The 25221-nt window shown below is 38.2% G+C and overlaps 1 protein-coding gene across 1 annotated transcript in view; it reads right to left on the bottom strand.

Annotated features, from left to right (window-relative positions):
* HIBADH (3-hydroxyisobutyrate dehydrogenase) overlaps positions 1–25221 on the bottom strand; it is a 111740-nt gene that overhangs the window by 10619 nt on the left and 75900 nt on the right. The window contains exons 5-6 of the mRNA XM_052638641.1: positions 7721–7854; positions 6024–6100 (exon numbers count right to left, since the gene is read on the bottom strand). Coding sequence (XP_052494601.1) covers positions 6024–6100; positions 7721–7854 — 211 coding nt within the window. The remainder of the gene's footprint in view (positions 1–6023; positions 6101–7720; positions 7855–25221) is intronic.

Here is a 25221-nt window from a genome sequence, read left to right as displayed (position 1 = left end):
ATTTCAAGTATCTTAGTGCAGTCTGGGAAGCACTGTTTTGCTAAGTGTCTTTTAATCAAGTTTCAAATAAAACTTTCTGCTTTTCCTTAAACTAATCTGTTCCAGAACGAAAAAAAAAAAAAAGATTAAAAAGAGACATATAAATGTTAAATTGTGTATTTTAGCATGCTGTTTATTACCTGTGTGTTGAAATATATCTGTTTATTTCCAGGGCGGAATATAACAACCAGGAAAACCTTTTTCCAAATGCTCAAGTGGGGTCGAGGGCTAATACCCAGGATGGGTAAGGACTTAACACATAATACAAATGCTATGTAATCAGACTTTCAAGGAGCAATTGTGATTCAAGGAATACAATATGGCATGCCATCTACATGAATTCACATAGTGGGCCATGTTATAATGAGCAGTTTTTACTAAAAGATCGTAACAGATAAAGATTCCACTGAAGTCAGCTGTTCAACTGTACTCTGCTGGAAAGTAACCTGAACAGTTTCATTCATTCTTTTATAAAGATCCAGGTTTGTTACATGTCTAATTTGCTACTGATGCTTTCTCTTTTAAATATAATCAGGCTATCAGGGTTCTATGGTAGCAGATGACCCAAAGACAATGCACTTATGGAACAATTGTGAAAAGTAAAGTCACAAATGAACAATTCGTTAATTTGCTGTAACTGCAAATATATATTCTAAGCACAAATATTCTGTTCTATGAACAGGGGATATTTTTAAAGACCCCCTCCCCAAAACACTGCTTTTTCCTTCCATTTGAAATGTAATTCAGGCTTCCTAATTTAAATTTTCTTTTAAAATGGCTCATCACATTCTGAGCAGCAGAGATACTCCCCTGCTTACCGGCCTGGACTCAACAGTGCCTCACAATGCTCTTTATTGCTAAAGAAATTCATACTCTGTCTATAATACTCACCAAATGGGAGCACAGCTTATTATCTGTTGTAAAACCCTACATTTCATTTTGCTTGAATGTTCAAGGAAAAATACTGGCACTGATTTATGGAACTCTCTTTGGTGAACATGTTACTATTTAGAAGAACCCTGAGGGGCACACCAAAAAACAAGGTGACAGTTGTTATTCACTTCTCAAATCTGATGCTTCCCCACCATGCTGATACCCTTTAGGAGATGGCTGCTCCCTCTCCGCTCCTCCCCAAGGCATCCCCCACACCCCCAACAGCAAAGTGTATCATTAAAAAGAGCAAGCTAGAAGTGTTTTGCATTTCATCTTTCTGAGGATTCTTTCACTGGCATATATATAACTGACAGCTAAAATTAGACATGATATTAAAATCAGTTACTGAAGTCCTCTGTCTTCCACTGTGCCCAAGGCTTGTAATGGTCTGCAACCAGCTAGAATACACAGTAATTGTCATTCAGGGAGTCTATCCTAGAACGTCATGCTTCACTGGAGAAGACTGAGTTTCCATTTGAAATCAACAAATTAATCCAAGACAGGTATCTGAAAGGGCAAGTTTAATAGGAAGCAGCTACTGGGCTCTCAACCATGATAAAATGTTATTGCTGTTTCCCTGTAAATTGGCTGGGAACATATGATACTTTCTGCATAAGAGCCCCATTGCTGTTCAGGAGATATACAGCTCAAGCCATCAAAAGGATGACAGTCTGTCAGTCCCCATAATAACTTGCCACTGGATGTGGTTCGAGAGTACGCGCGTGCATGCATGTGGCTTTACAATTGCTGGAATGTTCTCTGATATAAACAGAGAATGAATTCATTGCTCTGACCGCATATATAATGCAACTCAAATAAACGTCACTGTGTCAAATCTACTCACCTTTAAAACACAAGAATTTTAAATGAACTTTTGAGAGAAGTAAAAATGATGCATAAACTGTAAGAAAAATTCAAGGGAAGCCAAGTGTTTGTCTTCACTGTAACCAAGGCTTTAAAGGCCAAAAAAGTTTGCTCACTTTGTACTCTCTGTAAGTATCTATACTGTCTGGTTTATATAAGAACACAGCAAATGATGTCCCTAAACTGAGATGTGTGTATCACAGGAATCAATCTGGAAATGAAACATCCAAGACGAGGTCAACTTAAATCAATCATTCCCTTATTCACCAAAGTTTACGCAGACTTGCCAGCCTACAAGAGGCTGTGCCTGCCCTCCAAGAGTGGGCCAGTTAGGACATCCACATAGTAACATTTACCTAAGGCAGAGGGAAGAGCCTTGCCCACCTCCCTCCCTCTTTCCTCTTCATTCACCTGACAAACCTTCACTGAGTGCCTACTATGTGCCATGAATGAGCAGACAAAGCTCACAGAGCCTGCATTCTAGTTGGGAAGACAGGCAATAAACAAACAAACAAATAAATACATAATGCTAGCCAGTGAGAAGCATTATGAAGAAAAAAACGTTAACGTACAATTTAAATACTAATCACCACCATCACATCAATAACTGCCATGTATTAAGCACCTACTCTGTGTCAGGAACTGTTTTAAAAGATTGACATGGGTGAATTTATTTACTCCTCACAACAGATTACGTGGCTTCCCTGGTAGCTCAGATGGTAAAGGACCTGCCTGCAATGTGGGAGACCTGGGTTCAATCCCTAGGTTGGGAAGTTCTCCTGGGGAAGGGAATGGCTACCTCCAGTATTCTTGCCTGGAAAACCCCATGGACAGAGGAGCCTGGAGGGCTACAGCCCATGGGTTACATAGAGTTGGACATGACTCAGTGACTAACACTTTCACTTTTCACAATAGATCCTATTATTACTGTGGATAGATACTATTATTTTTGTCATTTTATAGATGAGAAAAGTTTAAGTTGGTGGCAGAGCTGGGATGTGGTCATCAACAGGCACCCAGACTCACCACCCTGAGTCTCACTAGGTCATATGGGTAGTCACTTAATCAGCCATCAAATTTGGTCAAACCTTTATTATAAACCTTTGGCCATATGTTTTATCTATTAGGGTATACAACTGAGAGGTCTCAGTCATCACTTAAATGAAAAGGCAACACCACCTCAGGGCAGTAGCCAAGAAGCTAAAGTTATGCTAGCGGGAAAGTCTTCATCTTGAGCAGCCTTCCAGAAGTTGACCTGTTTTAAGCTTCTTCTGGTGGAAGGAGACAATATGGCTGTTGCCATAGGGCCCTGGGCCCTGGTGGTAATGCAAATAGCTTGTTACATCACCTATATTGGGGGGAAAAAGAAGACCAAACAAAAACACAATTTCTGGTAGAAGGAAAATGAAAACAAAACAACAAAACACATTACCAACCTTATTCCTATGTGGTGCATGGGAACAAAATCTCTCTAAGGCACATAAGGCATTTTTAGTACCATAAAACTATGCTCTGAGTCCTAAATAGAACCCAATTAGAAGGCAGAAAGGTCCAGTAAAAAAGAATCTCAAAATACGTTGTACACCAATGCTTTTCATGCTTTACTTTTTTTTACAGCATTTAAACTTTCACTGACATCCATAAACATTCACTGTAAAAGATCATATAGGGTCAATAAGAGTTTAAAACTATACAGTTTTATTCTATTTAAAAAAGGGAAACGTCAGTGTTCCAGAAAAAAACACTGCCTTATGAGAATGAAATTAATCAGAAATGATCACTTCATAGGAACAAGTGACTCAATTTGTAAATGTTGACATTAATGCTCTAGAAAATTTTCACTTCAGAGTGAACAGAATATAAATGTGGCTGAACCACTTTGATGCTATAGTACTTTGTGGGAATTTACTACTTGGGAATTTATGCTTGCTGATGCCAATTTTCTCTTTCACCTTGCAAAGCTCAATAAATCGTGGTCGCTCTCTATACTCTGTTAGAGAACAATCCTGTCATTTTAAACCATGTCTGTAAACCATGGAGAAAAGACAATAGCCGAAGCAATCATTTTTAGGACTTTCAAACCACTGAGAATCTCTGTAAGATAAACTGATAAAATCCTAATGTTATGAAAATAATTCATTAGTACAATGTAGAGTCCCACAAACTTACAGATTATTAATATTATAGCACATAAGTAAAAATAATGAATTCCTGCTTTGAATTCAGACATATATGTGTGTGTATATATACATTTGTAAATATTTTATTTATACATATATAGATCAATAACAGTAATATACAGTTTTGAAAAAATTAAACATTGAAAGCTTAATATTTTCCAAATATTGTTTTTATCATAGTGAATCAAGGCCAACGATAAAAGAGTTACTGCTTTTGCTCTTAAAACTTGTTTGAAATTTTGTCACTTTTTTTTTCTCTTTGATAATAAACTTACTCTAGTAGCCAATGTATACATTTTATTCATTTGATTCAACTGATTTTCATACTGTTCTTTATTAGTTGGCCTTTGGAGTTAGACTTCCATAAGCACTTACTGTACAAACATTTCATTTTAAAACGATCACCTAGTAAGAGTTTTGCTAGGAAAAACATTTGAGGAATGCTATAAGATGCCTAATGAACATTCTGATCCAGTGATGCTTAAAGTAAGAGGCAGAATATAAAATAAACTGGCAAAAATAAAGGGAAATTTTGGTATAGTGTAACCTAGGCTTTTATATACTCATTTATATCCAGAAAAATGAAGATAAAATTCTAAAGCTAAAAATGCATATTAATACTCTAATCCTGTTGTCAATACCAATTAATTTTGTATGCAATTTGGTTCCAGAAATTTACATCGTCTCCCTCCATAAAATTAGTCTAAAGAATGGACACAAAAACAAGTTACTAATAACTAGTTTTTCCAATTATGATAAGTGACCCATAGCCTAAACTAGCTACATTACAGACACAACACTCTGAAAAGCTTCCTATATACTACCAGAAGACTTTGTACAGATATGCCTTACCATCTTACAGACATTCAATTTTAAAATGTAAATGGTACAGGATATTGATAAACCAATTAGCACTGATGCAAAGCAAATTCCTCTTTTATCTCAATTACAACATGACAACTTAATAGGTCAAGATAGTTTAACATCTGAGACAAGGGCAATTCAATAAAACAACAGCATCTTGATATGGTAATTAAGAGGAAATGTGAATCCATTACTGTGTTTTAAAAAATATCTCAAGTACTTTGGCTCTTTTATTACTTTTATCAAAAGCTATGATATGAAACACTACTCTGATTTGTAATATATTTGGCAAGCAGTTCTGGGAAGTGTGAAGAAAACACTTGAATAAAAGCATCTTTCTCATCAAGCATTTTCTAAAATAAGAAATATATATTATATTCATGAAATACAAAACATTCAAAAAATTAATTAGGTGATTAATCATATTTAGAATTCCTAACCCAAAAGATTAAAGACTAAAATTAAGGCATTAACCTTAAGCATTCTAAAGGATGATCCCCATCGTAGGAAAAACTTAATTCCTAAATCAATTTCAGCAAAGTATGAATGCCATTTTATTTCAATGAAAAGATATATTGTTAATGTAAAGTAAGGATAATATAAAATCTTAATGTAAAACCCTAGGCAAGTTAAAATGAAGAGTTATGCTATGCAGTCTTATGAATGCCATCCAGTTTATCCTGAGAATAAATAACCAAGAGTCCTTTTAGTGTAGATACTGGGCACTATATTTTAAATAAATACATAAAACCAGTCACATGGTAGCCTAATTCACTATACTTTAAAACTGGATTTTATACAAATTTGTCCTACACTGCCAAAAAGTGTTTAAATTTTATAGTAAAAGTGTTTCTTGCATTGTGACATAATAGAAGAAATGGAGCTCCCAATATAAAAAGGATAATGTAACTTCAAATATACAGCACAATACATTTTATGGTTTAGGGTAGAGTATTCATGCTCTCCAGGGTCCTATTGGTTGTCCAATAAGCAAAGTCTATTAAAGTTCAATAATGAAATACTTTCAAAATGTTTCTGGATCAACTCATTTATCTCTCATGAACATTTGTTTTCAACATCAGAAAATCAAATTGGAAAGCTCGTAAAAATTGTTAGTATATGAAAATGTACTATTCAACAAACCTGATTCCCAGATTCATAGCTTCAGCAGTTCCAATCATACTAATAGCTAACAGCAAGTTGTTGCAGATCTTCGCAGCCTGAAAACAAATTGAGTACATATTAAATATATTTATTTTCAAGCCGTAACTCACAGGAAGATTTCTTCACCCAATTCTACATATTTCTAAAAGTAAGAGCATTCAACTGTTGATTCTCTCAAGCAGGAAAAGGCATTTGGTGCTGCAAACCTCCCTCCAAGCCTAACACAAGCTCCCAGAGCTGACGGGGGTGGGGGTGTCTCTTGCACCAGGGAAGAAACGTGAAGTGTAGGTGACCAAGTTACTCCCATGGGTGCAGGCACGACAGGGAATACTGACTGATGTGGCACGACTGTTCCTTCAGGAATGGGGCTGACAACCTAACCGGGGAAGCAGTAGTAACACACTGAATGAAAAGGCAGTGAACAAGCAAACACAACTAAGTGGCAAATTGTATGGGAGAAGCTGTAGGCAGAGACAGGAGGAGTTCAGAGACCCCAGATCACTGAGGGCAGGAGCAGAAAGGAAGTGAAACCTGAAACCATCTCTCAGAAGGTCAGGCAGGATTTAAATAGGTAAGAGAGCGAAAGGAGGAGACCAGGAGAAAAAGTAAATATCTCATACCTAAGAGTATAGTATGAGATATTCTTGAGAACAGTAAGGAAATGGATTCCTGGGCAGTGGTTTTAAGGAATGGGAAGAGGTTTGACAGTTTAAGACTGGGTCAAGAACTACGGAAGCTGGAATAGAGTGTCCGGACGCTGGAATAGAGTGTCCGGGAGTTGGAATGGAGTGTCCGAGTTTGACATGGTAGCAAACAGAGATCGACACAAAGTGTCAGAACTGGGAACTCTACAAGGACACAAACATCTTGATTAGTTCTGGCTATAGTGTTGGCAGAGGGGTAAACCCAGTGTCCAGAGATCCACTAGGCCCTGGGAGCAGTCAACAAGGCATGACACAATGAAAGACTAGACCAGGTAATGTGTGGACTGAATGGAGACAGAACAATGAGAGCCACTGAAGCTAGAATCAGAAACTGGAGACAGACTGGATAAGGGAATGGAGACAATAGACGTATCAAAGATCACAGTATAGTCCTGAATATGATGATAAAAAAAAAAAAAGGACCAGTGACCAGGACAAAGCATGAAGAGGAGTGTGAGTATTGGGTGGGAAGGGGACAACCTGTTTGATTTCAAGATTCAATGTGATCATTCACCTCTATCTGACCAGAAAAATAACATATCACATTTCTTAAAGAAAATTGTGGGGTTTTTTTTTAAGTTAAAGTGCATACATCACTTCTACCCAACAGTACTACGAACAGAGATGTGGCAGCAATTACAAAGTTAGAGGGAGGGTAACAGCAAATCAGACAACATGAGCACTTCACACAGAAGCCATTTTAAGGATAATTTCAGTGGTCGCTGGGGCAAATATGTCAAAGTCTGAAATGAAGGAACTTTTGACATCTTTTTAAATTAATTGGCTGATCTCTGCTTACTTCCAGTAGGAATGATGGAAAACTAATTTTTTCTAATTTAAGAAAACCTGAGCAAACAAAAAATCCATAGATTGAACAGAGTAAGGCAGAATCAGATTGTCGTCAGGAAAGAAAGAAGGAACATTAGCTGATTTTACATCATCAAATCAGTGTCAGTGATGTGAAAACGTTACCTGCCCTGTCCCAACAGCTCCACAATACACCACATTGGAGCCCATGCACCCCAGCAACTCTTGGGCAGCAGCAAATTCTTCTTCGACTCCTCCTACCATAAACGTGAGGTTCCCCGACCGAGCGGCTCCCACACCTGAATGGTTTGGGGGTAAAAGGGATAGAAGCAGAGGGATACATTTCTTCACGTGTTTAAGTAGATTATAAAATCAGAGAAAATTCCAAACCAAATCAAAAACCTTGCCTCCAAGTTGTATTTGTATCAGGCATAAATCTCTCCTGGAATATTTTAATTGTCAAGTATTAAGAAGGTTACTCATAAGCCAAAGGCAACACACAGATTCAGTCGAACTCAATTCATCTCAAGTTTTTTGCAGGATCATGGAGTACCATGGGAATTTGAAATGTGAATTTTATTATTTCCATGCATCTCTTATTCTCCTGAACAACCTATTCAGTAATAGTGTGTGAAATAGATGACCTGTACCCTGACCAGTACCTGTGCCATGGGAACAGTCAGGGGGTCAGCTGTTTGGATCTGGGGTCTCTGGCTCACTCACTCCCTCTCTGCACACTGTCGACATATGAGACCGACAAAGAGAGGGACTTGTCTTTTTCTCCCATAAACAAGCAGGCATTTCAGATGGAAAGATTCTTTTTTAAGGTAAAGAAAACAATTGCTTAGTTAGACTGATTATTCTGATGTGCACTTTCCAGCTATTACTTGATTTTTCTTTTTCCTCCTGCTATACAAGCATGCATACCTTGAAGATTCTGTGGGTTCAGTTCCAGGTCACCCCCGTAGTGTGAATATTGTAATCAGGTGAGAGTCACATGAATATTTAGGTTTTTCAGTGCATATAAAATTTATATTTACACTATTCTGTACTCTACTACATGGGCAATAGCATTATGTCTATAAAAACAATGCATACACAATCTAAAAATTCTTTATTGTTAAAAATGCTAAGTATCACCTGACACGTCAAGGTTACCACAATGTTGGTTCTTTCTGTTAAATATTTAATTTACTTATTGTTGAAGTACAGTTGATTCACAATGTCTTGTTAATTTCTGCTGTAAAGTGACTCAGTTATACATATATATATTCTCTCTCATTATGGCTTATCACAGGATATTGAATATAGTTCCCTGTGGTATACAGTAGGATTGTTGTGTACCCATTCTGTGTTTAATGGAAAAACCCAATATTTGAAAACAGAAATGTAACAAGGTATACCTATACACCTTTTGGGCAGTTCATTCCCAGTGATATGACGGGAAGAAGAAATAAACTTTTATCCATGGTTTGGCCACTCCTCAGCCTCTCAAATGTCTGAAGTATGTTCACTAATGGAAATGACTGGAGAAGCAAATTCTACTTCAGCACAAAAAATATGGCCTAGACTTGTCTTAAAAAGGAAGTAGGGGGAGCTTCACTCATCTATACTAATATTAACTATAAAATAAAACCAAGAGTATTATTTATTGCTTTTAGCATTAGAAAAAAATCTTAATTCATAATTTTCAGGTTAGGTTTTGTTGTTCACAACCAGGGAAGTATGTGAAAGAACTATATTAGTATAATTTCTGCCTTTACAACTTATTTATAGTATAGCTAGGAATAAAGAAACTGTAACTATTTGTGCTATGTATCAAACCTGGCTATTAGACTAGACAGCTGCAAGTAATGGCCTACTTTTAAATTTAATTTATTCAATGAAATACAGGTTTTATACATAAAAAGCCAAATGAGGAGATCTTTATTTCATTCTAATTGTGAACATTTCACAAACTGATAGCCTTTCTGTTTTACAGTTTATGCTGTTTTTAACTAATTATTAAAAGGAAGAGAAGTCAGCATTATGTTAGCCAAACAATCTTGGAAGAGGAAGTGCCCACATGCTATGAAAGTCTGAGATGCTTACATATGGTTAAATTACATTATTTCACAATATTTTCAGACACACTATGGAACTGATTATGTACAAAAACCCAATTAGAACAAATGCTTTTAATTAGCTTATCTGTGTCATTTGAACATTCTGATAATGGTGAAGTTTAAGTGACTGTCATTTTGTTAGTTTCTAATTTACTTCACCAAGATGGTGGATCATTAATGTTTTACAATCATTTTGCTCAATTTCTATGGCTATTTTAATTCAAACAACATAACCACCCTTACTCCAAATCCTGTTGATCTGACCAGGAGAAATTAAGCAGACGATTTAAGTCAAAGCTTACAAACAAACCCAGCACTATCCATCATAGGTCAACAGCTTTGTGTCTAGATTACAGGCTGCTAAATAGCTTCAGAGAGTCATTTATTAAAGGAAAATTAATGCTGACAATGGTTCTCAGCTGGTTAATCTTTTGACAGGTATACTTTCTCACTTGTTCAAACACATATTTCAAAAAGAAGAAATAAGTTATTTAAGAGAATACCACAAAAGAAAGAATAATTCATCTTTTAATTTGTAAGTCTGTGGTATTTCCACTCTTTTCTTCTCTCATTATATGATGTAATTATTTCTGATTTTATCATAATCTATATTCCAATGTAAGGGTCTGGCCAAACTGGGTAATTCTAAAGTTTTGGCATTTCCTGGGACCACATTCTGACTTTCCACATGTATTCCTTTAACTATATGTCACTATCAAGCATAGTCCCATTGCAATGACAAAATTAAGACCTGGTCCATCTAGTCAGTTATGGTTTTTCCAGTAGTCATGTATGGATGTGAGAGCTGGACTATAAAGAAAGCTGAGCACCAAAGAATTGATGCTTTTGAAGTGTGATGTTGGAGAAGACTCTTGAGAGTCCCTTGGACTGCAAGGAGATCAAACCAGTGAATCCTAAAGGAAATCAATCCTAAATATTCGTTGGGAGGACTGATGCTGAAGCTGAAACTCCAATACTTTAGCCACCTGATGTGAAGAACTGATTCACTGGAAAAGACGGTGATGCTGGGAAAGATTGAAGGTAGGAGAAGGGAACGACAAAGGATGAGATGGTTGGATGGCATCACCAACTCAATGGGCATGAGTTTGAGCAAGCTCTGGGAGTTGGTGATGGACAGGGAAGCCTGGCGTGTTGCAGTCCATGGGGTCACAAAGAGTCAGATATGACTGAGTGACTGAACTGAAGTTATCCCAAAATAAATGCAACCATTTCAAGTTTTGAAATAACGTAGAGACAGCTGGAACTCTAAAGCTGTATAAGACAATCTCCTGGATTTCAGAAGACATTGTATATATTTTTATGTCTTATGAATAATAAACAATAACTTTATTACTCTGGCATGCATTTTAAATCAGAGCCACTCCCCAAAATAGGAAAATATGGGATATATAACTAGGCAGCTGCTAGACTATCAGGAGTATTTATTTTACCTTGCTGCTGCTGCTGCTGCTAAGTCGCTTCAGTTGTGTCCGACTCTGTGCGACCCCATAGACGGCAGCCCACCAGGCTCCCCTGTCCCTGGGATTCTCCAGGCAAGAACACTGGAGTGGGTTGCCATTTCCTTCTCCAATGCATGAAAGTGAAAAGTCAAAGTGAAGTCGCTCAGTCGTGCCCGACTCTAGCGACCCCATGGACTGCAGCCCACCAGGCTCCTCCATCCATGGGGTTTTCCAGGCAAAAGTACTGGAGTAGGGTGCCATTGCCTTCTCCGTATTTTACCTTACATTTCAGTAATTGTATTATATATATAAAACCGAAATATGCCCTATGCTTAATTTTATTACAGCATTTACACACCTTATTAAAACCTTTGACTTTCTGACCTGATTCCTCCATGACACCATAAATCACTTACAAGGGGAGCACTTGGGTCATGCTTATGTCAGCACTCCATTATCACATTCAACAGACAGTTGTTCCATAAATTAATCTATGAGCGTGGTACAAACAGTAAAGGATCCAGAGGTGAAATACCTGCTTTGGGAGTGTGCTGGTTATGTTGTTATTATAAACAAATTATAAACAAATTACTTCACTTCTCTGAGGTTCTGTGTATGAAAGAGGAAAACATTAATAGCTTTTTCAGAGTAGTTTTTTTCTTCATCTATATAATATCTTGAGTCCTTTCCTATTTGGTTATCTAAGCTGTCTGCTCTAGTATAATTTTAGCCTCTATGGCTAAATAGTGGCTGGCTTGAGCCAATTCTATAAATAATGGAAGCAGGCTGGTTAGTGTTAAGAACTACTAAAGTAGTCCATAGCCAGTGACATTAAGGTTACAGTGAAGACCTCTTGTAAAATCTTTCAAAAGCAACACAATGTGGGAAAGTGACAAGAAAGCTGCATTCGTTTGGTCTTATTCATTCAACAAAATTAACCTACTAAAAAGCAAGCCCTGTGCTAAGCCCTAGGGTGACAGATGAATAACATGTGTTCCCGATCCTAAGAAGTTGTTATACACTTGTGAACCAGCCTCCTCTCTCCTTAACCATCACTAAACCTGGGTTGAGTCATCACCATCTCTCACCTGAATTACTGAGACAGCCAGGTCCTACCTGATCTGTCTTCAGCTCTTGCCTCTAAAGCCTATTCTCCATACAACAGTCAGAGGGATCCTTTTTAAAATATAGCTGACCCTTGAATAATACAGAGATGGGGAGCACTGACCCCCACCCCAATGCAGTTGAAAATCTGAGTCTAATTTATGGCCAGCCCTCTGCATCCAAAGAGTCAACCAATTATGGGTCGTATAGTACAGAAATACTTATACTGAAAAAAATCTGCACATAAGTAGATCCCCTGGTGTCAACTGTATAAATCTAGTTCATGGTTCCTCCCTCCTCTCCAACCTCCAAAGTGGCCCATCATTCTCAATATAAAATCCAAAGTCCTACAAAGCTGTACATGGTGTGGTCCCTGGCTACCTCTCCTAGCTCATTTCATACCATTCTCTTCAGCACTCACTGCTTTCCAGCCACCTGGCCTCCCTTCTGCTCCTGAACCAGGTCAAGTAAGTTCCCTTCTCAAAGCCTTGCACTTGCTAGTCCTTCTTCCTGGAATGTTCTTTCCCTAGGTATTTAATACTTGTTTTCTTTATTTCATTCAGGTTTTTTCTCAAAATTCACCTCTTGAGAGAGGCCTTCCCTATCTCCCTAACATAACCATCTAAAACGGCACCCAGCCACTCTCTATCCCCTTTTCCAGATTTAATTTTATTCACAGCATTGATTACCATCTGTTTATGTTAACACCTCTATTTATTTGTTTCTGATCTGAATTCCCCACATTAAAATTAGCTCCAGGAGAGTAGCAACTCTGGCTTATTCACCCTGTATACCCAGTGTCCAGTCCATAAGAGATGCTTAGTAAATACAGTATGTGTTCCAGAAAGAGAGAGGGCCAAAGAGAGAGCCAGGAAATGAGTGACTACAGTACATGCAAGAGCTGTTCCCATAGACACACAAAACATTTGTCCTTCTAGAAAGTTTTTTCACATGTAAAGTGAGATGATTAGACAAGATTATCACTGAGTTACTTTTAAGCTTTTGAAATTCTGTAATTTTGGATTCTCAAGTTCATACACATACACTTTCCCAACATCCATCATATTAACACACAAAACTGAAGCAGGTTTCATTTTATGGAAATAATATATAAAAAGTTTCAGATTAGAGAAAAGAGTTAAAAAATGAATTTTTTCATGTAACGACAGTAATTAAATCAGACAAGCCTAAAGACTTGTAGTTGCCTTTGATGGTTTATCTAACGCTTTCCTGTGATGATGTCGTCTGCGTTTCTCTCCTACGACCCTAGGATCAGAAAAACTGAATGCATTCGTACAGACAAATGAAAAGGCAAACGCCCAAACCATTCAAAATGGGTGGCTGACTACCCTTCCTTTAAAGTGATAGGTATCTATCACTTCTCTTGGTAGCAGTTTGATTTCAATCAACCTTACAGTGGAGAAGCTCTTTAATCCAAGACCCTAAATCACCCCTCCCCTTTATAAAAAAGGTATCACAGGGAGCCTCCATTATCTAAACTACCTTCCTTCTTACCTTCCTTCTACTCCTACTTATAGTTGACATAAAAAAAGTGACCATCTGAAATCCATTCCTCAGTAGTTCTCAACCAAGAATGGCAAAGAAACAGTCCTTGCACCCAAGGAGTTTGACAGCTAGTGTCTGTGGCACTGTGTGGATGCATGTGGATGGAGACAGGAAAAGAGGTAAGACAAATGCAAATATAAATAATAAAAGACTGTTAGATGCAAGCTACGGGAGAGGTGTACACACAACTGCAAGAAGTTCAAAGAAAAAAATATCAGCAGGAAGTATCTATCAGTCCTTCTAACAGCTTGATAGATCTTGGTGCTAGGTACAAAGATTCAAGGAGTAAGCGTATTTTCTAAATGAAAAATTGGGACCTCTTTTTTGGTATCAGGAGAATATCTGAAATACAACTGTTCCAGAAAGTCCAAAATGTAAGGTCATGATAGGTATAAAACATAGTCTTTGCTCTTAAAAAGTTTAACAAATAATTAGGAAAAAGAGACACATACTCAGAAGTAAATGCCAAAAGGTAGCATCACATACCATGTGTCAGATGGATGAAGACAATCACCACCAAATACCAACTCCCCCTTTCCTTCTATTTTTCAACCTCCATCATCAAAAGAATACTAATTCTCAGAGAGAGAAAGAGTGAAAATCAAATAAGAAATTGATCTCAGAGAGTAATGGTCTTGCTGCAACTGTGGGTAGGCTTATGAAAACTTTGATAAGAATACAAGTATTTTGAACCCATTTGTAAATTGTGTTCAGAGCAGTTTCAAGTAACTTGAGCATGTAATTTTCTTTGTTTTATATACAGACAGTGAGTTCTGCCTGTTATCTAAATGTACATAATACCCTACCTCTCTTCACAACAGATCTGAGCTTGCTTAGTAGAATGAAACAATCAGAAAACTGAAAATGAGAATTAAGAACAAATACCAAAATGAAACCATAAGATTTCACAATGAATTTCAAATACAGATATCAGGTTTGGTTTTGTTTTTGGGCAAACCCTATTTGGGAGGGGAATAAAGCAGTCTCAAGGAAAATATAACTTTTCCTTGAACGAAGTTACATGCTTAAAATATTATCATTTGGAACTTTATGCAGGAGACAGTAAATAAAGTAATGGACAGTGTTCTTCATATTTTTACAAAATAGTAGTGATAATTTTTTTCAAGGTAAACTGAGCTAAAATTCAGTTCCTTCTTTATATCCTTTTCTGGCTAACCTTAGTCTTGTACCTGTAATATAAGTCAACATTAATAACCTCATTCTAATATTTCTGTTTATCCTAATCTTTGGCACTTTTTTTTTGACAGAAGAACCAAAATGGGCTTAAGTCTCAAGTCATGCATCAATATGAATATAACCAGTAGCTAGAGACATTAACCAGAGAAGGCAATGGCACCCCACTCCAGTACTTCTGCCTGGAAAGTCCCATGGACGGAGGAGCCTGGTGGGCTGCAGTCCATGGGGTCGCGAAGAGTCGGACATGACTGAGTGACTTCACTTTCACTTTTCACTTTCATACATTGGAGACGGAAATGGCAACCCACTCCAGTGTTCTTGCCTGGAGAATCCCAGGGACAGGGGAGCCTGGTGGGCTGCTGTCTATGGGGTCGCACAGAGTCGGACACGACTGAGGCGACTTAGCAGCAGAGACATTAATAACTATTCCTTACTATTTCTATATAGTCTCACAGTTTCTTTTCCATTAAGGAAAAGCTACTTTTTTCTGAAGTACTTAAATGTTTATGTTTCTGCAAAAAAGAAAACTTCATAATTCACTGTATCTTCCCCCTTTTCTTTAGTTACAGGAAGCAGTAACTTTCTGTTTCTCTTCTTTCTCTGTAACTGGTTTCTGAATTTTTTTTCTTTTTAATGAACTCTATCCACTTCTCTGGTTTCCTCACCTGTCCCTGCAACAAACTGCACTATGCAGTGCATGCTGGAAACCCTTTCCAGCGGCTGTCAGTGCAATGGCCTTTCAGGCATCCATGCCTCTCCTGGGCGTTCCTTCTTAAGAAATGTCCTTCTCCTTCTTCTTTGCCTGACTAACTCCTGCTTATCTTTCTAGACTCAGCGGACTTCTTTGATGGTCCACTGGCGAAGACTCTGCACTCCCAATGCAGGGGACCTGGGTTCAATCCCTTGTCAGGGAACTCGTGCTGTAACTAAGATCTGGTGCAGCCAAATAAATAAATAATAAATGAAATAAAGATTTAAACAAAGATTCATCTTCAGTTAACTCTGAGAAGCAGTGAATGACCATGACCCCCTTTTTCTATTATTGTGACATTCCTAGTGATATCTCTGATAAAGCACTGATACTAATCAATGATTTTTCTGGGGTCTTGATAAGATTATTATGGAGCTGTTTGAATCTTAGCATCCAGCATGTGTCTGATAAATGATCCCTGGCTTTTTAGGAGGTAAGCAGAGAAGAAATCAACGATTAATAAAATGACCAAGAATACTAAGACAGTGTTTTCTAACATTAAATAACACAATGGTTTTACTTTGGAATAGCATGATTCTCCACATGTGATAATGGCATTCTCACTTATTGCTGAATAAATATGCATGCACATAAGTACACATGTATGGAGACCCTATCATGAAGACTTGAAAAATGAACATGTGATCTGCGTTAAGTGACCTGGAGTGAGGGTCACACCACTTGGACCACTTACAACATCTTTCGATCTTGGTTGCTCCATCTGAAAATGGTGATATAAAAACACTTGCTATACTTAAATTTGAAACTCAAATGAAAGAGTACATTGGAAAGATACTGAACACAGTTTCTACCCTGGTGTTACAGAAAATTCAAATATAACAAAAAGTAAATCTACTCAATTTGAACATGTTAAAGTCTTTGGCCTAACAGCAGCAAAGAACTAAAATATGGAATTTAGCCTTAATGAGAAGCTGAACCAAGAGTTCAGCTCATAATAAAAAAACTATTATGCAAGCATAGACAACTTAGAATAACCATTTATAAGTCACAAATAAGGAGGTCATTTTCAATCCAATGGCTATTAGAAGAAATCTTCAAAAACCAGAGAAAGGAGAGATGGCAATCTGAAGAGTACAATCGAGTTAGATTTGTCTTCAATACTGTAAAAATCCTGCCACCAAAGCATTCTCATTGATATATAGCAAAATGTAGTAAATCACTTAATTTACTCAAAAGAACTTAAATGTTTTAACCAGTCTGCCATCAGAAGAGATCAAGAAGAGGGCCAATGGGACTCGGGCTGCAATGTGAGCCGTCTTTAAAATGCAATTGTTCTAATCATTTTCTACAGATGCAGCCTCACAAGGGGCTGCTGTCACAGGGACCATTTACGACTTGTTATGGTGTCTCTATTGTTTACCAGCGACATTCGCTGAAAAAGGCGACAGCTGGGACAGAAAGCTGCTACTCAACGAACAATATAATCCCGTGAAAGTAATCAACAAATTTAAGGGTGTTAATTAACTTTACACTTTATCATGTTCAATTAGTTGTCCTTTCTAGAAAAGATTGCCGTGCACAATCAGTTTAGAGCGTGCCATGTTTGATTTGTAAGTGATCACTGTTTCTGTTTCAGAGCCCATGTCAGATGTCCTCTTGGGTTTTGGTGACACAGATGAATGGCTCTGCACATGTTAGGGGGTGATCTGGTTTAACATAAGCCAGCATAACATAACCCCTTGTTAACACTATTGCTGGCATTATCCAAGCTGGAAACAGAAAAGCAGAAACAGTCACTGCGCTGTTCTGGAGTTGGACAAATGCAGTTTAGTTCTTCCCGCAATAAACACAGACACAAATACATGGAGAAATAAGCAATTTTTCATCATTATTTTTCAAAATAAGACTTGTCTTTCAGGGGCATGTTTGGGATCATTTCCTCCCAGCAAGATCTTGAAGCTCTGCTGCATTATGCACAAAGCACCAGTGTCTCCTCAGCCTTTACATAATGCAGACAGCCTTCTCCACAGCAGGTGAACAAATGCTAGGGTGTGTTGTTAAGTACTAGCTGGTGTTAAATTCTAGACTGTGACTTTCAAATCCAGATGCCCTGTTTTATTTGTGGGAAATCTTCAAGGGACTATATCAATCCATGAACACAATGTGTTTCTCTCTTACCTTTAATGCACCTGTTCTGACATGCTAATAGTACAAGGAAAGTTCATGATACAGTGACAATATATTCAGTATCATATTTTAATGTAAGTCACTGCAGTTCCTCTGAACTGATAAATGGAGCTTTGTATCAAATATTTCATAAGTCACTGAATCAGTGAACAAAACCTGAAACAGGTTTGGCAGGAGGTGTCCATCAATAAGAAAACAAAAGCAAGGGACATGTTTCTCTTAAAAGAACAAGTAAAAACTACTTATGTAGGATTCTGAAACATCTTCATAAAGCTACACCTTGCTCTTTCAGACTCCTTCCTATATAATACAAATTAAACACATACAAATAAACTACAGCTGGTTAGCTAGATATAGACACACAAGGACAAAGCTGAACTTCTTCAAAACAGAAAAGTTGTTAACTCTGAAAGCTAATAATGTCCTAAGTTAAATATTAAAGAAGGAAATTATAGGCTCTATCTGAAACAGCTGAAACCACAATACACAGTAGCAGAAAACATTAGTTTTCTGCAGAAGATCTGCAGGGAGAAGGGAAGCGGTCGATAGATCCTTAAATTGGAAGCAATAGCCGTTCTTCTATCCCAAGTTGGCAGCTGCTACATTTGCAGACCTGGTTCATTATTTACCCATAATGACCATCAAGCTGCAGTCAAAGTCAGATCACAACAACTGTCAGCAGCTCTTTTAATTAGCCTTGTTTGAATTCAGATAAATATCACAATAGACCTGCTTATGCTGAAAGAGCAACAGAACGTCCCGCATGGAGCCGGGCTGGTCTCAGGACCAATGCAGTACAGAAGCCATCACACAGAGTGGGGATTTTATAGGGTGGGGGTAAATCAGAGAATGAAATGGTTTGCTTTTATTTTGAAAATCACTTTAAAAACCAATTCTCTGACATTCACCCCAGATCAAGATGGTGCATAATGTTAGATTTACTATGAAACTCTAGGCTCCTAAAAGCTACATATCTGTAGCCCAAGGAGAGCCCAAGGAGAAAGTTAATGATGTCTTCAGAGATTGTGATTTTCAAAACTCCATCTTGCAGATAACGTGTCTTTCAGCTTAAAAAAAAAATCACTTTTAAAAGCCAAATAAAAAATCTTGTATTAAACAGCTTGCAGCCTTTGTCCTTCTGTTTTGCTTTCTTTAGAAGTAGCATAATTTGCAAGAGTTTTCTGTGATAGGAGTCAGATTCTTCCCTATACCTTTTCTACACATTCCTTGTATTCAGCATTAACAATCACAAAGTATAGCAAGGCTAACAAGCCAAATTCTGAGTAACCCATTCACTGCTGTATTTCACAAACCTCTGAGGTTCCCTTCTCCTCCAATTTGCTTGAGAAGCAACACAAGCATGTTCACCCACCTTCTATTTTATAGAGAACTGACCTGAGTTCTGTTTTAACTTTGGGGAAAGGTAAAAGAAGTGCTGAATGACAGAGAAGGGAAGAGTAGAGAATAAGGAGGAAAAAGCTAACGGCCAGGTGATAACATGGCAGCAAATCAGAGCCAACTCAGGATAGAAACTAAAGATCAAGAGAAAGCCCTGCTAATAAGTTACCCTCAGCTAACTGGGAATTACAGTCTCCAGGACCCACTGGGAATTCCTTGAGACCCTGGCCTCTGGAACTGGGGGGCAGGCACAGTTGAAGAGGTGGCGCTTCCGAGTGTAGGCCAGTCTCAGTCCACTCTATCATGCTTTCCAGCCCTTTGGCTTTTCAGTACCCTTCTGCCACCATTTCGATGTTGCACAGCATCATAGTAAGAAAGGGTAATTATCGTATCTGCGTGATGATCAAGAACATACTGCTGTTTACACAGGGTTTAGATACCATTTACTATTTCCTTATTGAGTAGAAAAACAATACTATAGGAAGTAATAAAAATTATTATATTTGTGGTCAAGTACTAAAACCTGCAGAAGAAAACTTTTACTGAATACTGTGAGACCAAATATGTCGTCAAGGCAACTAGTGAATGTTGACCATTTAAGTGGTATGAGAACTCGCCTGGTTTCATGAGAATGAAACATGGCAGGAAGGAATGCTTCTTGCCCTACCTCTTTTTTTTTTTTTCCTGAAAGTAAAGAATAAGCCATATACATCATCCTATCATAGATGACAGCCTTCTCCCTCCTCACCCCTTAATACAAACTACCTCCTGACGACACTCACAGCCAGCCACTTTATTTTGTTCAGGATGCCGAGTACGAAGTCAACTTGTCAGTCCCAGGTCTAGCTCAGTGTATTTGAATCAAGAATTTATTCTGTAAGAATACCAAAGAAAATCTCACATCCAGTTGGATGGCTACTCTAAGACAAAACAGAACTATAACAAGCAATGGTCAGAATGTGAGAAATTAGAACCCCTGAACACTGTTGGTGGAAATAGGAATCGGTGCAGAGATGCAATGGAGTATGGTTCAGCTTAAAAAAGGAAAGAAATTCTAACACATGCTACAACATGAATGAAAGTTTAGGTCATTGCACTAAGTGAAATAAGCCAGTCCCCAAAACACAAATGCTGTATGAGGTACCCAGAGCAGTCAAATTCACACTGACAGAAAGGAGACAGGCTTCTGAGGGAAGAGGGAAATAGGCAGTTGCTGTTTAATGGGTGTGGAGCTTCAGTCTTGCAAGATGAAAAGAATTCTGCGGATTGATGATCCTGATGATTGCAAATACTACTGAAATTTACCCTTAAACTTGATTAAGATGGTAAATTTTATGTTATATGCATTTACAACAATTAAAATTATACTAAATAAGTAAATTAATTAAAATAAAAAGCAAAGAAAAATAATTTTTAACTGGTGGTATTCTGATGCTCTTTTGTTGATTGTGAGGGCTACTCCATTTCTTCTAAGGGGTTCTTGCAAACAGTAGTAGATATAATGGTCATCAGAATTAAATTTGCCCATTCCTGTCCATTTTATTTCACTGATTCCTAAAATGTCGATGTTCACTCTTGCCATCTCCTGCTTGACCACGTCCAATATACCTTGATTCATGGACCCAACGTTCCAGGTTCCTATGCAATATTGTTCTTTACAGCACTGGACATTACTTTCACCACCAGTCACACTCACAACTGAACATCATTTCTGCTTTGGCCCAGCCTCTTCATTCTTTCTATTTCTCTGCTCTTCCCCAGTACCATATTGGACGTGACAAACCTAGACAATGTACTAAAAAGCAGAGATATCACTTTGCTGACAAAGGTTCATACAGTCGAAGCTATGGTTTTTCTAGTAGTCATGTATGCTTTTGAGAGTTGGACCATCAAGAAGGTTGAGCGCCGAAGAACTGATGCTTTCAAATTATGGTGCTGGAGGAACTCTTGAGAATCCCTTGGACTGCAAGGAGATCAGACCAGTCAATCCTAAAGGAAATCAACTCTGAATATTCACTGGAAGGACTGCTGCTGAAGATGAAGCTCCTATACTTGGCCACCTGATGCGAACAGCCGACTCATTGGAAAAGACTCTGATGCTAGGCAAGATTGAAGGCAAGAGAAGCGGGTGGCAGAGGATGAGATGGTTAGATAACATCACTGACTCAATGAACATGAGTCTGAGCAGGCTCCAGAAGACAGTGAAGGACAGAGAACCCTGGCATGCTGCAGTCCACTGAGTCACAGAGTCAGACACAATTTAGCCAGAACAACAACAATTCTGATATTCTCACATACTGCAAAAGAACAGTGTTTCAATGATATGCTATTAACTGTGAGTTTTACAAATCATTAATCCAGTTACGTAGAGGGTTTTACAAATTATTACTGCAGTTATGCAGAGAAAACTAAGGAAAGTCATACTAGTCTTACAATGTCTATTTTAGAAACACAAACAGTTAACAGGAAATAAGTAAACGTACATAGTTGAGCTAAATGGGTAAAACTAGGGTCCTCTAATTTGCAGTATTATGCTCATTTCACTAGGCCAAATTGCCTCCCCAAAGAAAAATGCACAAATTCTGATAAGAGGTTACCCAGGAGTTAAGATGAAAAAGGAGACTAATCAAAGCACAAAAACTAGGATCAAGAACTGGTTAAACTAAAAGCATGGGCTAAATGAAAGAAACAATTTTAAATCCATGTGGACTGGTACTTAAACTATAAACAAGGCAGTAGGGGGGAAAACCCAGTATGTTATACATGCCATGTATATACATGCTGTCACACATAAAAATAGCACCTAGTGTCTTGACATGGTTGAGTGAAGGGTAGGTACACGGAACAGGAGACTATAAAGCAAAGCGAAATGCCTTCAAGATCCAGGAGAAGGCAATAATCCCAGGATAACACTACTTGGAAGCAGAGTGATGGTTATCTGGTTTGCCTAATCATGAAACCAGATTTGGGCCAAAAGAAGAGGGTTTTAAATCTGCCTTTGTGTGAACTGTAAAAACCCTTCAGGGCAAAAGAACCCAGAAAAGGGCAACCCCTTTGGGTGAACAAATCAGAAAAAGGCTTTACCTCAAATAGACAGAAGGAGGTGAGACCACCAAGTCTGGCATGTGGAGAATAAACTGAATTTCAGCCCCAATTCAGGTCTCCTCATCAGGGGACAACCTGCAGAGGGGGTCACAGTAGCCTTGGGAAGACACACCAGACCTATGTTCAGGCTCCAGTTCTGACAGAACAGTGCTATTGTGGGCAAATCAACCACTTTGGGCTTTAGTGCCCTCTTCTATAAAACGAATCTCATCTCCAATTTTAACTAATCTGTGAAAATGACAAATTAATCACAGTTAATTCACATATCCACCCAGCATTACTGAACTCCTACTGCAATTCACAGCACTGGGCAAGGCAACTTCAAGACAGAGTTATAGTCCTTGGGCCCCCAAATCTTCCAGTCCAAAACACAACTGAAAAATGTCCAGTCTAATGAGCTCAGCTAAACCTAGACAGTATATTAAAAAGCAGATACATTACTTTGCCAACAAAAGTCTGTACAGTTAAAGCTATGGTTTTTCAGCAGTCATGTATGAATGCGAGAGTTGGACCATAAAGAAGGCTGAGCATCGAAGAATTGATGCTTTTGAACTGTGGTGTTGGAGAAGACTCTTGAGAGTCCCTTGGACTGCAGGAGATCCAACCAGTCAGTCCTAAAGGAAATCAACCCTGAATGTTCTTCATTGGAAGGACTGATGCTGAAGCTGAAGCTCCAATACGCTGGCCACCCGAGGTGAAGAGCCGACTCACTGGAAAAGACCCTGATGCTAGGAAAGATTGAAGGCAGGAGGAGGGGACGGCAGAGGACGAGATGGTTGGATGGTACCACCAACTCAATGGACATGAGTTTGAGCAAGCTCTGGGAGATGGTGAAGGACAGGGAAGCCGGGCATGCTGCAGTCCATGGGGTCACAAAGAGTCAGACGTGACTGAGTGACTAAACAACAATGAGCTCAGCATGTTTTGTCCTCCCAACCTTCCTCTCACACAGACCCCAAACTGGTTCTTTCTTCTGTGCATCCTTTCGCAGTTAAGACATTACTACTATCTGTACGTGTGCTCAGTTGCTAAGTTGTGTCCAACTCTTTGCGACCCTACAGACTATTGCCCACCAGGCTCAGACTTTGTCCATGGGATTTCCTAGGCAAGAATACTGGAGTGGGTTGCCATTTCCTTCTCCAACTATCTGTATACACTATCCATATACACTAGAAATCCCCAGCAGTATTTCTCAAGGCCACTTCTTTAGAACACTACTCCTATAGGATGTTATTGGATGTTTAGTGATATGGTTTTGTTTCTGGCCCCTGTAAGCTTTCCCATTCTCCTTCTATTAACAAATCCTCCCTCTCTGGCCAAAGGGTTGTGCTCATAGACCATAAAGGTACCACATCCTCAGGGAAACAGTACCTGATCCATGGGGACAAGGAAATTCAACAAAACCAAGAGTCCCGTCCTAGGTTGCTAAGTTAAGATTGCTGAAGGCCCACATGGACAGTATCTGCAGTAAAAGATTATGAGGCTGACAAGCAAAAGCAGAAACTAGCAGATAATAAAGACAAATAAAGAGTGTTTCAGCAGCATCAGCTGCTCAATTCTAGTCACTAAAACCCTGGTTCTTGAAGCTCTTCTTTCAATTTGAGAGTTATCCCATAAATTTCCTACCCCGACTCCCGTCTCTGAAACTTATTAAAGGCTTTATGGTCAAACACATACTGGCTTAAACAAAGTTAAACAGATTAATATGAAAACATGCACCTTGAATAGTTCCAAAAGGGTGACCAAAAAAATGTATCATTTCTTAAATTTATTTGAATACAGAAAAGGAAACCTCCTCAGAATTAGTTTTCTCAGAAGCTGTCTCAGGAAATGCTACTTCAATCATCTGATTTCTTTTTAACTTTCTATATCCAGCTACTATTTTTTGTTAATTCTGATCTGAAATTTCTATTCTGGTTAATATTTTCTCAGTGTTTTCTCTCCCCCTATGTTTAATCTTTTTGCATAGCTTTTATTTCTTACTTTCTAAGCACTGCACAGCCTATGGGATCTTAGTTCCCCTCAACCAGGGATTGAACCAGGGCCCTCCGCAGTGAAAAGCTGGGAGTCCTAACCACTGGACAGCCAGGGAATTATTTCTTTTTTCCCTTTTTCCTTTTTCAAAAAGATGTTTGGATATGTCTCTCGTAGGGAATAGAAAGCTGAAGTTTTAAATGACAATCTCAAGAAAAGTGAACTTAGCTAGCTTATATGTATTACAATTAGATTTATTCCTAACATAGTTTTTGTGTTTACTTTCATTTTTCCTTAAATTGCTTTCTTCCTATTCTCTTGCCTCCTGTTGGACTGATAAACATTTTCTAAGATTTTTCCCTGACCAGTGGGCTTTGGAATCTATGAATCACTTTTCTTCTAATGATAGTCCTTAAAAATTTTACAGATACAAAATTAACTATAACATTTTCCAATACTACCTAAAGGTTTTCAGTGTTTCTATTCTCCTCTCAAACATAATGTTGAAGCTTAGCATGCATTAAGCCAGAGGATACTCACTGGCTTAATGAGTATTAAGTAGTAGAGGATACTACTCCCTCACTACATGCACACCTCAAATCTTATTATTGTCCACTTTCAGCTTTACTTTTTAAACACAGAAAAACAGGCTTTTTTAAACAATCAATACTTAAAGTTTGATTTGATTTTTAAAAAACTATATGCCATGTCTTAGTTGCAGCATGCAGAATCTTTAGTTGTGGCATGTGGGATCTGGTTCCCTGACTAGGGATTGAACTCGGGTCCCCTGCATTGGGAGCCTGGAGCCTTAGCCACTGGACCACCAAGGAAGTCTGACACACACACACACACACACAC

Source organism: Budorcas taxicolor, chromosome 4 (assembly GCF_023091745.1).
Source record: "Budorcas taxicolor isolate Tak-1 chromosome 4, Takin1.1, whole genome shotgun sequence".
Lineage (NCBI taxonomy): Eukaryota > Metazoa > Chordata > Mammalia > Artiodactyla > Bovidae > Budorcas > Budorcas taxicolor.
Note: the sequence above shows the minus strand (reverse complement) of the source record. Positions and strands in the feature narration are given on the sequence as shown.